Source organism: Mus pahari, chromosome 6, assembly GCF_900095145.1.
Source record: "Mus pahari chromosome 6, PAHARI_EIJ_v1.1, whole genome shotgun sequence".
Taxonomy (NCBI): Eukaryota; Metazoa; Chordata; class Mammalia; order Rodentia; family Muridae; genus Mus; species Mus pahari.
Genome location: NC_034595.1, coordinates 13115884 through 13133383, shown reverse-complemented (window position 1 = coordinate 13133383; position 17500 = coordinate 13115884). Strand labels below are relative to the sequence as shown.

At 43.2% G+C, this 17500-nt stretch overlaps 1 protein-coding gene across 1 annotated transcript in view; it reads right to left on the bottom strand.

The window, feature by feature from the left end:
* Positions 1–17500, bottom strand: part of Ugcg (UDP-glucose ceramide glucosyltransferase) — a 27770-nt gene that overhangs the window by 3617 nt on the left and 6653 nt on the right. The window contains exons 2-5 of the mRNA XM_021200461.1: positions 5609–5750; positions 3387–3489; positions 2104–2205; positions 1384–1496 (exon numbers count right to left, since the gene is read on the bottom strand). Of these exons, the coding sequence (XP_021056120.1) occupies positions 1384–1496; positions 2104–2205; positions 3387–3489; positions 5609–5750 (460 nt within the window). The remainder of the gene's footprint in view (positions 1–1383; positions 1497–2103; positions 2206–3386; positions 3490–5608; positions 5751–17500) is intronic.

Below are 17500 nucleotides of genomic sequence, written 5' to 3'. Positions count from 1 at the left end.
TGAAGGAGAAGCATACCTCTGCGCTACTGTAGTCAGGGCAGTGATTTGTCTGGCTGACTACTCAGCTATTAGCAGTACCAAGAAATATTTACCTTTAGAGTGAAATCCATATTTTCTGACCAGAAAGCAACCATTATCTCTCCTGATTTTACAACATTTGGTGGCGTGTGTGTGTGTGTGTGTGTGTGTGTGTGTGTGTGTGTGTGTGTATATACAAGTATCTATGCATATACACAGACCAAGTATAGGTGATACCAATGTTTAGGAAAATTTTATTTCTTTTTAAAATTATTTTTAATTCTGTATATTCATGTAAGTCTATAGGGGGTACAGGTCAAACTAAAGTCCTGACACTAGTGTGCCTTCACCCTCTTAGATCTGTGGCAATTAGAAGAATCAAGAAAATATACAGATGTATGATGTGCTGAAGAGGAAGTGGATAAATATCAAAACTGATACCAAGAGCCTTTCCCTTGTCTCAAAGACAGATCTTGCTTTCTGTTTAACAGTCTAGGATAAGATATGACTTTTATGAAGCTTTACTATGGGAAATGCTTATGAAGGCAAAACCAAAACCAAAACCAGTCACATGGGCCAAAAGTGATCAAACAGAAGTGAATCGTCCCTGTCCCTAATCAGTCGGGAGGTGGGTTTCCCTTTGGGTGTTGGGGTAGTATGCCTCTTCTGAGTCTCCACAAGTTTTTCATTCTCTACATGATAAGAGCTTGACAAAAAACCTTGAGGAGAAAGGGTTGAAAATGTAGCCTGGTGGTGAAAAGCTTGTTTAGTGTGGTTAAGAACCAGAACTTGCAAAAACAAAAACAAAAAACCCCCAAAAGATTGAAGGGGGCAAGGGAGAAGCAGAGGCAGGAAGACAGGAGGGGCGTAGAGAGAGTCAACAAAATTATGTAGTTCATTTTGCCATAAAGGAATCCAGAGCTTTGTATATTAATTTCAAAAAAGAAAATATGTTTCTTAAGATACCTATTTAAAAAGGAAATCAAGGGTTTTTTTCTTTTAAATAGGACTTGCATGAACTTTTTAAAAAAAATTTATTCTTTACAATATGTCACAAGGTACCTCTCAGTCGAAAAGAACATTATATAAGACAATAGTCTGGAGTGAACATCTAGAATTCAGTGAAGATGCTATGTGTCCGGGGGGGGGGGGGGGGCAGGGCCACCAGACATCCCCTATGCACAGCCTCAGGGTGGGGGTAGCTCAGCAGTTAAGTGACCCCAAGGACCTGAGACCTTCTTCCTAGGAACAAGGGTGCTCTCTCTCAGCAGGCTCCCACAGGGGCAGTAGAGCTGAGGCCAGGTGACCAGGTCCGAGGGAGGAGCTGCTGTGACAAGCACGTCTTTTTGTAAGTCCTGCACTTACCTGTTCTAAGGTGGCAGCAAAGCCTTGTCTGTCCGCTACGTACGGCAGCCCGTGGACCAGCCCCACCTTCTCTGTCATCTGATTCACCATGTCAGTTAATGTGTCTGGGATGACTAAAATTTAGTGGGAAATAAAGGGAGAACAGAGAAAGGGAAAGAGAGAGAGAGAGAGAGAATTTTAGTAATGTCCATTAATGTAATGAAGAACATTTGGATTTAATAAATACCAATCACTAATTCTGAGAATATACAACTTCAAAAAGCTACACATTTTTAGCCCAGGAGAGAAACTTCTTGCTATAATCATCTATAGATGATTATAAATGTTTTAAAATACATGAATGCTTATTAATAAATTTACATATTTTAGAAAACAGGAGCTCATTGATTTGACTCTTGGTAGAATAGTGTATTACAGAAGCGCAAAGGATACAAAGTGGCCAACAAGTAAGAAATGTTACACTGGAGAGGGGCTGTAGACCAGGTGGTGGCTATCATGGTTTTAATGGTTGAGACTTTCTCTTCAAAATGGGAAGGTTTTTATACATGTACCATCTAGGTTAGGTTAAAAAAAAAATTAAAGTCTTACCACATATACCATACATGATGATGGAGTAAATTATTATTGAGCAAACCACAGACTGATAGATAATATATTTTCAAGATGTTTCTGGCATTCTATCGTCAAATGAACAGTTTTATAAAATAGAACAAACCTCACCTCTTATTCCGCTATCACAAATCCATATGAGATCATATTTTGCAACTTCATATGCTGGCATCAAATTATTAATTTTAGGATTAATGCCAACCTTTTTGCCACCTAAAAATACAAAGGTGAAACAGTAAGACATTCCTCATCACAAGTCAGTGTGTTAAGTATGCATGCTAATTAATTTGATTTAGTCATTCCACAATACATATTTTAAAGTGTCATGCTACACAATATTATAAACACATTTTATTTAGTGGTAGGGAAAAAATGCAGACAAAACCAACAAACAAGTCCACAGGACTCATTTTGAAGTTACCCTAGTTACAACAATAGGAGAAATTGACTATCAGAGTAGAACACAGGCCACACTCACTTTTATACAGAGAAAAGACCACCACTGAAAACATCTTAGAAACAAAAACAATATGGGAACCACGGGGGGGGGGGGCAGCTAAAACTCATGAAGGGCTGTATGGAAACCTAATACAGAGAGGCTTTGTCAGATGGATAGGTATATGAAAGAAATCTAAAGGAATCATCAAATAACTGGAGCCAAAGCCCCGAGCAGACACCTCTCACCACCAAGTGAAACTTCAAATGCCGGGAATGGGGTACATCTATCTAATCAAGTCGTTGGCCAAAGGGGCCCCCAAACAACCCAGGCTACTGCAAGGCTATTAGTTGCTCTCTACAAACTGCTGAGGAGGCCCCACTGTTGAAGACACCACCTATGTAACTCACTAAACATGAAGAAGTCAAGGTCTATCTTTCTAGAGCCTTCAACCCTGCTGGTTAGTGTTCACAGTACTGGAAGTTACTCAGAGAACTACCAGAGGCAAACACTGGCCTGCAAGGTGTGCTAGTGGAAAGATACCAACAAGTATCTGATTGTAACTAAAGCACACTCTATAAGATGGAACCCAGGCCCAGCACTGCTAGGGTGGCCAAGAGCCCAACACTAGACAGACCATGGTCGGAGGGGAAGATCAAAATAGAAAAGGAAAAAGAAATTAGAAGACAACAACTAACAACTACTACTTCTGCTCACTCCTGACTAAGTAAGATAGTATTTTTGTGTGACATTTGGTAACCGAGACCCCCTTTTTTTTTGTAACTTTCCTTGATGGAATAGAAATATCTTTCACCCCTCCAGAAAAGACACTCAAAGAAAGCATGCTGTCTAACTTTACCGAGTGCCTTGTACCCTAATCTAGAGTTTATGTGCAAGAAGATTTACTGCTATTTAAAACTAACAAAGTAAAATGGCTAACACAGACTTGGTTACTTACCTATAAATAATCTAGCATCGACATTTGGGTATTTTCCAAGCAGTTTCTTACATACATCAATGGCTGGATCATCATGATCTTGTACACAAAGGAGTACTTCATACTAGTCAGAAGAAGAGATTAACATTAGGAAACCTCTTGTAATATAAGGGCACACTGTTAGTACTTCTAGAGTGATCAAAAACTAGATGAAAGAAAAAAAAAAAAGTAACTGTGTACATAAGGTTTGAGAGTTTAGGGAGGAATCCGAAGGGACCCGGCTGCTTATGCAAGCGCTGCTTGGGCGGAGACAGCCTCTCCGGGTCAAGGACCTGTCTGCCAGCAGCAGATAGAGCCTGGAGTGCTTGTAGTTGACATCTATCAATTCTCTGACGGGCCCTGTCCCAGTGACAACCTGCATATCAAGTTTGTTCACAACCTGCACCACTTAACATGCACTCAAAGCTTCCAGGACGTGCAGGAGTGTAAAAAGCTACACTGAAAAGGAGCAAACCAAGCTCGCTCCTTCTTCTCCAGAAACTGCCTGGGAGCCAGCCTTGCTTCATGAGGGTGCTACAAACGGTAAATATATCCCATAAAGGACAAAACGTGATTACATTTCTTTTATTTTTAATTTTATTTTACTGTTTAACATTTTTTTAATAAAATAACATTTGAGCAAATATTTACTACCATGAAAAGCATGCTTCACTGACCTCATAGGTATGAAAACATCCACAATTTCATTTTGCTCAATGCTATGTTTAGTTAGAAAGGCATCTAACGGCTTATGATAGCGTACACGGCCCTGCCAAAGCCGTCCGGTAACTTTGGAAGTGCTTAAATCACAGGGACTGACTCAAGCCATGGAAAAGCCCATTCTGCTTTACTTACTTCTATTGATGAGTATATAAAAGCAAAAAGCAGAAACAAAATACTCATAATGCCTTCAGCATGCATCTTACCTCACCAAAATACTGGCAGAAAAGAAATCTGTGGTTGAACACAAGAGAACCAGGACTGAAGTCAAGAAAGGTTTCATCAATAAGGTGGGTATTTAATAATAATTAAGCAGATGGTGAAAGCGGAAGGGGGGCACGTTCTCATGATCTCTACCACTTACTTACTATTCCATCCAGTATCCACTTCAGTGATGACTGACCAAGTGCTACTCAAAAAGGCTTCAGCCAATCATACAGTCAGTCACCCGGCCTCAAAAGACCAGATAAAAGTCTGAGAGAGCCAAAGGTGCCGATCCTACCACACCCCTGAAACTTCCCAGAGGGCTGAGTCTACAAGCCACCCTGATGTCTCAGAACACTTAGTGGAGGAAGACTGTGTACTTAATAATGGCGATTAGAAAGGCTAAGTGACTTTTTAAAGGGCAAAAATCACAGCTAGCTTTCTTCCTATCTACTAAGCTACGCACGCAGCCAGGCGCACCCTGGAGAGTTCCTTAATGCTTTTATAATATGTACTGCTTGAAAGGTGTGAACAGCCAGGTGGAGGAAGAAAGCGCTTCTAATTCTAAGCACTATGACTCTGTAACACACGGATGGAAAAAGGCTATTGGGGCTTCCTACCTAAGCAAGACAAAACTTTAAAATGTAATAGTAAAATACACTCAATGAGAAGAAAAGTAGATAAACTGAGTCACAAAAAAGAAAAGCAAATTTTCACCATGTATCACTCTGTGTAAATGTGTCTGTGCATTTTATGGAGGCCATAAAAGTCTGATTTTCCAGAGTTGGAGTTAAGGGCAGTTATGAGCTGCCTGATGCCAGTACCAGGAATTAAATGTAGATCTTCCACAAGAATAGTCTGCTCTCTTAACTACTGAGACGCCCCTCTAGTTCCATTCTCTGTATCTCTGAAGGGAGATACAGAGGTCATCTTTATCTCACCACAAGGCTTGAAAGCTTCCAATCATGAATGCACCTTTCAAACTTAATCCCAAAATTAAAAAAAAAAAAAAAAGACTTAATTAGCCACCCTGCAAAGATAACTCAATTCTCATTATCCAGGAACAGGCACTTAAGACAGGCTTAAAAAAAGAACGAACGAACGAACGAACGAACGAACGGACGAACAAACGAAAGAAAGAAAGAAAGAAAGAAAGAAAGAAAGAAAGAAAGAAAGAAAGAAAGAAAGGCTTCTGCCTCATATACAGTGTTAAAATCCCCCAAATAAATAAGTAAGCCGACGATGTAGCCCATTTCTCATGGGTACAGCACTATACTTACTTTGGGATAATCCAGTTCAAAGAATGTCTCCAAGTTGTTGATTAGGTTAGGATCCACCCCCTTCAGTGGTTTCAGAAGAGAGACACCAGGGAGCTTGCTATACGGCTGTTTGTCTGTTGCCTTCTTGTTGAGGTGTAACCGGCTAAAACACAAAAAACACAAGAGTTTATTTCTAGAGGATGTGCTGGTGCTAAACCAAAAGGAAGCACACACTGATAAATCACTTAACAGAGTTGGGTTAAATATCTTAATAAAGGCTTAAACACAAGAATCAGGAGACAGAGGCAGGCAGAGCAAAGCCAGGAACACCCACAAGCATCAGGCTGGGCGCCTCAAGGAAGAGGCTTTTGTTTTTTGGATTTTTGTTTTTGTTTGAAGAGGGGGTCTCATATAGACAAGGATAACCTTGAACCTTGAACTTCCCCTAGCACCTTTTAAGTATTAGGATTACAGGCATGCACATCCATGCCCAGTTTGTGGGATCATACAAGCTGGGCAAACCCTCTGCCAACTGTGCAACAACACCCCAGCACCAAGACAAGAATTTCCAAAGCTGACATCTTTCTAACAAGGAGACCTGAAATCGAAGAGAAGACAAACCAAATGAGCTTCTGGTCTAGGAAACCCAGGAGGAAGGAAGGAAGGAAGGAAGGAAGGAAGGAAGGAAGGAAGGAAGGAAGGAAGGAAGGAAGCAAGCAAGCAAGCAAGCAAGCAGAATGGCTGTTCCAATTCTGGCCAGCACATGGATGCTCCCTGGATGTTTATCGTTCACTGCTGTGCTCCCAGAGTGCTTGGGAACCACAGGGTCACAGAGCAGGCACTCACAGATGCAGCAATGAAGGGCAGGTCTGGGGGGCCGGGAGGGGAGAGCTCTGTGGGTAAGATATTATGCAAGCACGAGGACTTGAGTTCAGATCCCCTCATGTAAAAAGCTGGGTGTGGTGTGTGTAATCCCAATGGGATATGGATACAGTAGCACCAGAAAACCAGTCCAGTCAAGCAGGATTGGGGAGGAGAGCCTGTCTCAGTAAAATTGAAACTGATGGGATAAGAAACCCAAAGGCAACCTCTGGCCTCTGCAGATACAGGGACATTCTCTCTCTCTCTCTCTCACACACAGACACATATACCCACCTCCCCACCCCCCCCCCCACAAAACAAATGACAGTATTGGCCTACACATGATTACCCTGCTTCTCAAACTGCCAAGAAGTAACCAAACAGCTATAAAAGTAGGTAAAACCTTTATATGCACTGTATGTGCCAGAAGAATATATATGGGAGTGTAATGAGCGCACTTTGAGAACAGGACAGATGAAATGTCTACTGGCAATAAGCTCAGGCTGGCAGGGTAGAAAAGAGGGTTGAAGGAAAAAAATAAAACCTCAGATTAAAAAAAAAAGGTGGGGGGGGGGTCTTAATGACACCAGAAGATATATCAGCACCACTGGGCAGATGGCCCAGGTTCACATCCCTGGTCCATGCCTAAGGTATCACAGCTCCTAATCAGAGACACCCAGCCAGTTGGAGAAGAGAGAACATGCTGTAGTTTCTCCCTCCCTAATTCTACAAAAACAGAGCCGGTAGGTCCCATCTCATCAGCCAGTCTCTAGGCAGTCAGCAGTAATCAGCACTCCTGGATCTGTCTAGGAGGAGTCCTGGGATCCAGGTGTCGCCATGCTTTGACATCTCTGGAATCAGTGGCATCTTACAAGTGCTCCAGCCAGCCAGCAGCCCTGCCAAGGGTGGGAAAACCCACTGAGATCTTCCTCTAGAAGAGCAAAAGCCCATTAGTGTCAGCACATCTGCACTTCAAAGACCTGTACTCCAAATGCTGCAAATGTGTCAAGTACGCATTTGGAAGCTCACCAGTGAGGGAGAGTAAGCAGAGCAGTCAGTTTAGGCTGAGGCAGGAAGGCAGAGTGCGCCTCAGCAAACACCTGCTTCACTTAGGGCCACAGAAACATCTTGTAGAAGAAACTATGTTACTGACAAGAGAAAAAACAGAAACCAACAAGTTTGAAGAGTTAACTTCTGATCTACAGCAGCAAAAGCTGGATGACTGACCACTACCCAAGTGTGGACTGACCGGCCAGGTGCTTTACTGCTTTGCAATGAGAAGAAATAGAAGAAAGTCTTTCAGAAAACTTAAAATGTAGCGCTTTGACATTACCAGGACACCCAAGCATGTGACCAGCAATTTATTTTCATTGTAGTACTTCAAAGTGCCATGCCATGGCAGATTGTAACAATCTAAATTTTTACTTCTTTGTCACTAACAGTTTGGAAAATATAAATCTAAAGGGTACATCCACAGTGTTAAACACAACCACAAGCAGACTCTAACACTAATGACCACAGACACACAAAAATGTTTTCCCCGTTGCTAACAAAATAGCAAACTAGATGGATGTCTGCAGAGGCTCATCTAGTAAAGGGCATCTGGACTGCAGGCATAAAAGAAAGTTCACATTGCAGTTTAGCTGACTGAACCTATAACATGGTTCAAATCACGTAAAATAATGAGTGCCACATATAGATCCCTGTCACTCCTGCAGTGACTTCAGGCTGGAGCCCAAGCTTGCCTTGGCACTCCTACTATACTATAGCTTGTCAGTCAGGGAAAAGCCTGCTTTAAGAAAGAAATCTGGTTTGATACCCTTGTGTCTGGAATTCTTGAAAGACAAAGCAGAAAACTCTGAGCCCAGAGAGGAAGTTGGAGACGCTACTTATCTTAGATTTAGTGACACTGAACATGAAGACTATGAAGACAAAAAAAGTTTTCCTAGAAAACATCTTTGCGGTCTTGGGCCTCCAGAAGGAATATGACACTGTCAAGACAACCAGAACTACATAAAAAGAGCCAAGCCGGTCGTGGTGGCGCATGCCTTTAATCCCAGCACTTGGGAGGCAGAGGCAGGCGGATTTCTGAGTTTGAGGCCAGCCTGGTCTACAGAGTGAGTTCCAGGACAGCCACGGCTACACAGAGAAACCCTGTCTCAAGAGCCAAATGCAAAGCACGCTCCTGTGTCTGCAGCTCTCAACCTGTGGTGATGTGGAACATCCGCATCTCTCACAGGGTCACTTCAGACCATCAGAAAACACAGATGTTCACACTATGACTCATAACAGCAAAAACACAGCTATGAAGTAGCAACAAAATGATTTTATTGGGGGGGGGGGTCACCAAACACGAGGAACTGTATTAAAGGGTCGCAGCATTGGGAAAGCTGAGAACGGTTGACCTATATGCCATTCGGATGAGACAAAAGACTGTGCACAGCAGTGGAAGTCAGAACTAGACACCAGATATGAGGAAACTACCCCAAAATGTATCAGAGAGAATAAAACGCCCCAAACCGACCCAGAAATCACACTGAGAATAAGACAAAGATAACAGGATGAGAAGGTCTAAGGCCAGCAACTTATTGACCTGTTTTCACTCATCAAAAGGACGTATTTCTATCTGTACTTTGGTGACAATCACCGCTCCCATTATTCTTTCTCTCTCTCTTTCTCTCCCCTCTTTCTACCTGTCGCTAGAGCACCACCCCCCCTTTCTGTTTTCATGCCTTATTACTGTTAGGTCTCAAAGTCAGAATGTCCAGAAATGAGCTCAGGCTAGACTATAGAAGGATTTTTGGTGGTTAAATAAAAGCCAGCATTCCTCAGGAACCTGTGAAATGGGCTCCCCATCAGCAAAAGCAGTCATTTCCTTTGCCTCTGGAGAGGGGGCATGCACCAGTGATTGCATTTCAAAGCCCATGCTGGCCTCCAGGCTCCCTCTTCTCTGCTCACAAGTACTTGTTACACATCTCAAAGGCTGGACTGTCTCAGCTCAGGCTCCCCTCCCTCTCTCCACACTCCCATTTGGTCTCTATACAATGGCACAGACCCTACCTGCCTCCTACCACTACTCTCTGAGCTCCCGGCTCTCTTGCTTCTGGTCATGTCCAGTCTGCTTTCTTTCTGTAAGGCTCCCGATAATCTCTTATTCACAATAAAAACCTTCCCCACAATCATGGAGTGATCATCTGGGGAGTGATCAATGCACCCCCCACATACATTTATCATCATCATCATCATCATCATCATCATCATCATCGTCTTGATTCTGCATATGCAAGAAAAAATGGTATTTGTCTGAGTCTGGGTAATTTCTCTTAACATGATGATCTCCAGTTCCACCCACTTTCCTGCAAATGTTGCAATTCTGTTGTTCTCTAAGGCTAAATAAAATGTATACCATATTTTCTTTAGCCATTTATCTGCTGATGGGTAACTTGTTAGGCTTTGTAGCTTGACTCTTGCAGATATACCTCAATAAATATGAGTTTATAGGTATACCTACTCCATGTTGATCTGGATGCTGCTGGTATCTACCCAAAAGTGACATGAATCATCTGGTAGTTATTTTAGTTTGAAGAATCCCTACACTGATAAAAATCTGGTGATTCATTCCTATTGGTCCACTCTGTGCTAAGACATTGTCTCAAATCTCTCATGTGAATGTGCTGAACAATCAGTTTATAGACAAACTCAGTCCCCTAATAATTCACTGTATCTGGAAGGCTGTAATTAAGTCAGCAGCAGCAGCAGCAGGGACCTTCTGAATTAAAACGTCTTGCAACTTTTAGATTTGGGCATAAGCTTAGAGTAATAAGTCCTACTTCCTTTCCTCTCTTTTTATAAAGATATCTTGCTTTAAGAATATACACCCCTTTTTTTTCTTGGGATTTTTATATTGATAATTCAGTACTGTTCACTTCTAGGCTTATGGATAAAAAGAATTGTTAGGGGCCAGATCAGCAATTTCTCACAAAATTAAAACCAAACCACACTGCAGAACCTTAATAATTTCCTCTACTACCATTTTCCTCTGCCTAATCAGTCCTTGCCATACTTCTTTCTGTATGTCAAGGGACCAATATGGATACACCCTCCCTAGAATATGCAATCCCACTTTGGAGAACACTGTTTTAACTTTATGTAATATAACCGACAAAGCTCTTTTGGTGTGGGGTACTTGAAATATTTATCAAAAGCACAAAAGAATGTCCATTTAATCAAAACCATGCAGATTTAGCACTATGCTTAGCATTCTTTTATTGAACAATAGACTCTGAGCCCCAGTGTACGCCAGGTTACCGTTTGTACTTGAATACAGGCACACACACATGATGAATAGACCCTGTCAGAGACTTGTAGTTTATGGAGGGAACTGTACAAATTCCATGCAACTTAGACATGCAAACAAAACTATGTCTCGAGTTAGGAGAGGGTACCTTTGTCTATCACCTCCCACATACAAAACGAACTCCTCAGACAGGTCCTTAGACAGTGACCAGTGTATCATAAACCAAATCCACAGTTCTATTTTTTCAAAATAGTGTAAATAGACCACTTGCGTGGTGCCTCAAAAGTGGTCTCAGTTGTCAGCAACTTGGAGCGGGTGACGTGCTTCTCGCTGGGACTCTAGATGGCACTTTTCCCTTCCGGGCTTCACGCTGGGAATCCAGTTCTGCTGAACCACTACACTACTGCAGACAGCTTGTCCTTGACCTTTCCATCACGCTGTTTGTTTTTACTGGTAACTAATGTAAAGTGACATAAATATACAACTCAAGGAGTTTGCTAAGATAAAACTCCCTGCAGCCTGTGCCCAGGTCATAAACAACAGCATTACCAGAGCCCCTTCTGCAAGCCCAGTTCCCTTTTACATAGGGCTTCTCTTGTTCACCATCATGTCAGAGTGAGATTGCCCACATTAATGGTTTATTGATGGTCTATAGCTTATTCATCCTCATTACAGAAGAATTCCTTCTATTAATGTGCATGCATCATCTATCTACCTGCTGTTGATATCTGGTTGCTTTTGGTCTGAGGTTATTACAAACAGCATGCAGTCTCTCTTTTAACTTAACAAAGCATCAGAAACCCAGGTCTTCCCTCTGGACTTCAACATTTAGACAAAATAAAGAAACACAAATTGGATTTGCCCTCCCACCCAAATACATTCTGACAAAATCTCGGAAAGGATGGTTACAGACACTGAGCACTCCTAGGTCAAGGGCTCCAGTGTTCATGAGACACAGGCTCCCAGGAGGAGAGTGTCACAACCTATCACAACCGTCCCACTAATCTTTGAGATCACCTCCTGGCCACATGCTGGCCTGGGAGCCCAGGCACAGTCCCTGCATTTAGAGCTGAGTCCAGGAAAATACCCAGAACTCAGGAAAGTGAAATTCAAAATGTCTCCATTTTGTAAAAATGGCCAGGCATGCAAAACCCTGGTAAAACACAATGGGTGGCTAAATCAGGATGCTGAAACCAGCCTGGGAATGTCACCTGGACTCAAGGTCTGCTTTTCATTGTCTCTGTGCTTCTAAGACACCAGACTTCCCGTGTGTGCTTATAACCACAGTGGTTCCAAGTGCTCAGAGCAGGTATTTCTTACCTTGTTCAAATTAGTGCTAGAACAGGGTACCAGCAAAGCATGCTTGAACAACCATGGAGGTGGGTGAAGGACAAGGGTTTTGCTGGGTATGGCCTGAGTGTGTGGTCCACTCCACTGCCCTCACCATTCCCAACTTCTGAAATACAAAGTGCACTCTAGCATATCCCAATGTGCCTATGCCTCTTCCCCACTGTGAGCTCTGCTTCCATTTCACAGGCAAGGTTGAAGAGACAGCAAGAAATAACCAGGGAAGACCCAAATCAGATGATGACTGGGATAGTTGTGCTTTAAGTTGGAAGAGCAAAGTACAGGGAGGGGGACAGAAGGCAGGGGAGCGGAAGGCAGGGTAAGACCCTCTAACCGTCCAGAGGGAGAAAAGCCAAGAAAGGCCTCATAGTTAAAACACCAGCAGAAAGGCACACAGGAAGGGAAGAGTGAGAGAAAATGCAGATCCAGAATGCACAGGGCGTGTGTGACCAGGCTGGAGAGATCGTGTGGACCTGATGACTCAGGGTTGGACTCAAGAAACTTGAGGTGACAGCCATAAGATGAACACAGCACGCCGGGCATGGTGGCGCACACCTTTAATCCCAGCACTCGTGAGGTAGAGGCAGGCGGATTTCTGAGTTCGAGGCCAGCCTGATCTACAAAGTGAGTTCCAGGACAGCCGGGGCTACACAGAGAAACCCTGTCTCGAAAAACAACAACAACAACAAAAAGATGAACACAGCACACACAAACAAGCAGGCATGCACAAGCACATAAATAAAAACAAATGTTGAGGTCTCTTTAAAGAATAGCAATAGCTGCTGCCAAGAAGACAGGTCAGGAAATAAAATGTTCACTCTGAGGAGGCATCAGCTGCAGCCCAGAAGTAGGCAGATTTCTAAAAGCAGATTAAAAAACTAAGTACCCAGAGCCAACAAGATGGTTCAGGAGATAAAAAGCAATTTATTGCCAAGACTGACTGACAGTCTTGGGTGCAGACCCAGGGACTCACACAGAACAAAGAGAACTGACTCTTGAATGCTGCTGATCTGACCCCTGCATGTTTACCATGGCACCCCCAAATACATGTGACACTAAGTAAATACTACATAATTTTAAAAACTTTACAAAAAGAAAAGTAAATAAATGGGAGGTGACGCATAACGACAGTGAAACTGTTGTTTTCCTAAAACTACAGAATTGAGAAGGGCCCAAGAGATGGGACAGGAGGACTTTCCTGGGGGGATTTTGTAATAATGTCTGCAAATATAGATTAGGTCCAAAGAGCTAGTCAGAGGGTAAAAGAAAAAACGCCATTGGCCTGACAGGATCCACAACACAAGCCAAGAATTCAAACTATCTGCCAAAAATATGGTAGGATGATGAAGACACAGAAGGTGCAACAGACAGCACTAAACACGGACACCAAGTGCTGCCAGACAGGGACCCGAGACCATGAATGTGAAGTAGTACTTGTCCACATGGCCAGCCACCGCCCTCTGCAAGATCCTGAAATCTGAGACGCTAAAGCCACGGGATGGATCCAGGACAACTGGACAGACTGATACATGACGCCAAGCAAGGTGAGCCAAGGCAAAGGGCGAGGGCAAACTGTGGCTTCTGAAGTAAGTGGAGAAGTGAAGGAAGCAGGGAGAGAGACAGGTGACAGGTGCAGCACACACCTGTGGGTAAACAGCCACCAGGGGCTGCTCATCAAAATCCCCTATGGAGCTAAAAACTGGTGCTGAACCTCCTGGGGTGAGAACCAGGCAACTGAGGTTTCCTAAGTCCCCAAACTCCTCCCTGCCACACCAAAGTGCAAAGCAGAGAGCCAGAGATCCCAGAGACCGGGTGACTGTAAGGAGAAAAGGCGGGAGGTGGAACTTTCACAAAGAGCAGCAGTTGCAAGATGGACAGTGCACACATTCTCTGAAAAGGGAGGAGCATGTCACCCATTGTCAGACAGGTCGCCTAGCCACCACGTGGTCCACTTCAGTTCACTTCCGGGTTATTTTTAGGTTACCTCTGGCAGTGTACAGCTGAGCCGATTTTGAAGCCTGAGCTGGTGGCAGGTTGCCAGGATTTCTAACTCAGAGCACTAGCAGTATGCCCGTGGGCAAGTTGTTTCTTTATGTGTGCATAATAGTGTCTACCTGGCAGGGTAGTTCCAGAAATACAGGATAAAAATAAACATTCGATGACAGCTAATACCAAATACAACTCAAACAAGCAAGCAAACAAACAAATGGGGAAAAAGAAGGACGAGTGTTGGCATTCAAGGACATTTTCTGCCACCTGCAACTTTTCTGAATTATCAGGGTTCAGAGACTTAAATTTAAAGATTTCAAACAGTGGAAGAGAGAAAAACAGAAATTAAATAGGTTTTGTGTGTGTGTGTGTGTGTGTGTGAGAGAGAGAGAGAGAGAGAGAGAGAGAACACAAACATGATTAAAATAGAGTAAGTGGGGCTGGAGAGATGGCTCAGTGGTTAAGAGCACTGACTGCCGTTCCAGAGGTCCTGAGTTCAATTCCCAGCAACTGCATGGTGGCTNACAACCATTTGTAATGGGATCTGATGCCCTCTTCTGATATGTTTGAAGACAGCTATAGTGTACTCATATACATAAACTAAACAAACATTCTAAAAAAAAAAGAGTAAGTGAAAAATATGGTCTAAAACCTCAGTTTATAAGTTTTAGGGGGCATAGTTCAGGGAAGAGTATTTGTATAGGTGAGGCTTGGGGTTCAATTCCCAGCACTGCAGTAAACAAATGTTCTGTGAATATCCAAAAGTATCACAATACAAGCATGAGATTGAAAAACATTAAATATAACAAATTATTACGAGTTAAGAATGGCCTGCTAGTCCTCTTTGGTTTGCTTGGTTTGAGCTGAGCTCTTCTAAGATAGATGAGTTTTCTGCTAGACAGAGGCTCTGCAGAGTCCCAACTCTGTGTACCTGCCATCTTTCGAACCTTTCTCAACTGTTGGGTCCCCAAACCACAAGAAACTCCCTCATTTAGCCCTGGTAGGTGAAGAAGTTGACACACAGGCAGGATAATATCTGTCCTATAGCAGATACAATATTCAAGGTGATTCTTCACTAGCATGCAGTTCCAAGCTAATCTCACTCTGTAAAGGATATGGAGAGAGAGAGAGAGACTGCGTATCCTGACTAGCACAGTCCCCAGGAGCAGAGACTACCTACCAGCTTTCTACTACCCTTGGGGTGAGAGCCCCGCTCCATGACTAGTTTAATACCCGGAAGACTAGCTCTTGCTTAGGGGAAGCATGAGCTTTGATTGGGATTTTAATAATATTTTTTCATTTTTCAGAGACAGGGTTTCTCTGTATAGCCCTGGCTGTCCTGGAACTCACTCTATAGACCAGGCTGGTCTTGAACTCATAGTTCAACCTGTCTCCATCTCCAGAGTACTGGGATTAAAGATGTGTACCACCACTGCATGGCCCTTGCTTTTTAACAATATCCTTTATTCTAGTGAAGTATCTTCCCTTCTCAAATATATCCATTCAATATTCATAAATCAGCTTTTATTACAACTTCAAGAATACACTGAGCACAGAGTGAATGGCCCTATTATACGGTTAGGCAGTGGCTTTGGTTTCACTCTTTATTGAGCAAACTTAAGTGGGCAATTTGGGAGCTATTAAATGCAGTAAATTTTCTAAAAAAAAAAAAAAAAAAAAAAAAAGGTATACTTTTTCGAGAGAAATTATTTCCAGACTAAAGCTTCCAACTGGAAGCTAGTGTCACCCTCAAACAATAACGAAGACATTCAGGTTATTGAGGCAAGGCCACTGTCAAGGCCAGGAAGAGAGGTATTTATAAGCGCCGTGGGCAAGGCTGGCCCTGCTAGCTGCAGGACAGTGAAGCTGGAGTAGAGTCCAAACATCATGAGCAATAAGCCATGGGCCTTTGGAGTCCCACCTTCTCCACGGAACTAGAGTTTATCTCTTCAGAGCAGGGAAAGGAGTGGCAGGAGCCATGCTGGACTTCTGCAAGAAGCTCCCTGTGCTTTGACTTGATCCCCAACCCCCTGTGCCTGAGGGAGGGCTTCTGAATGCCGCCTCGCGCTGACATCAAAGTCACTGGCAAGTGCTGCTGAGGCTTTCGTGGTTGTAACCCATCCTCTGTGCCTTCCCACCTTTCAGACTTACTCACCAACAGCCCAGACTTGATGTCCCCCCATCCCACCCCTTGCAATTCTGTTTGAGCTAAGCTGTGGCAGGATAGAAGCCCAGAAGAGAGGGAGCAGCCCTGGGGGGGTGGGGGGCAGACTAATCTTAGACAGGGCGAGGCACCTCCTTTGCTTAAGCCTTCCCAGAGTATATAGTCTGCGAGGGAGGGCAAAGGTCATCTGGCTTCACAGCCCCAGACTATGTTCATTTTGTTTTGTTTTGTTTTGTTTTATAAGTTGTGCTGTGTGATTCCAATAATCCAACTGCTCCAAGGCCAGACTTTCTCTCCGGTGTTCCACACCGCGCTTGTTAATATTTCACATCAAACTGGGCTGACTGTAGGATCAGCTTGCCCACAACAGTTATCCCCAACGATTAGTGGCCGTCATCACTGCCACACATAATTGGACTCTGGAAGGCAGTTGCTGTGTTTATGATCAGTGTGGGTCGGGTGGTGACTCATGTTATCGCCACGGAGCTCTTAGCAATTCGAGATGGGCATCTGAATGTGCTTCACAGCCGCTCAAACCTACCTTAGCGCAACTGTAACTTTGCTGACACCAGGTTCCCATGAGAAAGAGAGATAACAGGGAGTTAGCTAACCGTATAGGAAAGCACAAATTGTCTCCACTGGACAATGGACTCGAATATCACAGAATGTAAAAGAGTCATATCACCACAGGAAGCCAGCAGGAGATCTCAATAACAAACTCACAAACAAACAAAACTAACCCACTTCACCCTCTGGTGAAGCTACAATTAACTCTGGTCCACAGAAAACAGACAGTGATATTTTACTGATAGCAACCAACAACAGTAGTTCATAAGAAGGACCTACCAGATAATGCTAAAAACTACACAACATACCATGAAGGCAAAAGCCACCGGAAGTAATGAACCATTCCCTATTTGTACATAATTCCCATTCAAAGCAGACCCTAGCCTTTAAATTATTCAGTATCTGAAAACACTGTGGATGGAGAGAGAATAGGGACCCTCTGTGGCATTTATATTTGTAAGCCAACCCTGGCTAGCCCTGGGCTCTGCATTCACCAAAGGGCAGAACTGAACGCAAAATTATTTTTTAGCAAGACAACTGGTCCCTTAGGAAATCTTTTCAGAAAATTTTAACAGACTGATGTAAACAGACTGACATGAATCAGTTCCTATTTCACCGGCAACTGGTTTAGACAAAGTGAGAACAAGATTTCACTTGGTTCACCTTTATTAAAAAAAAAAAAAAAAAA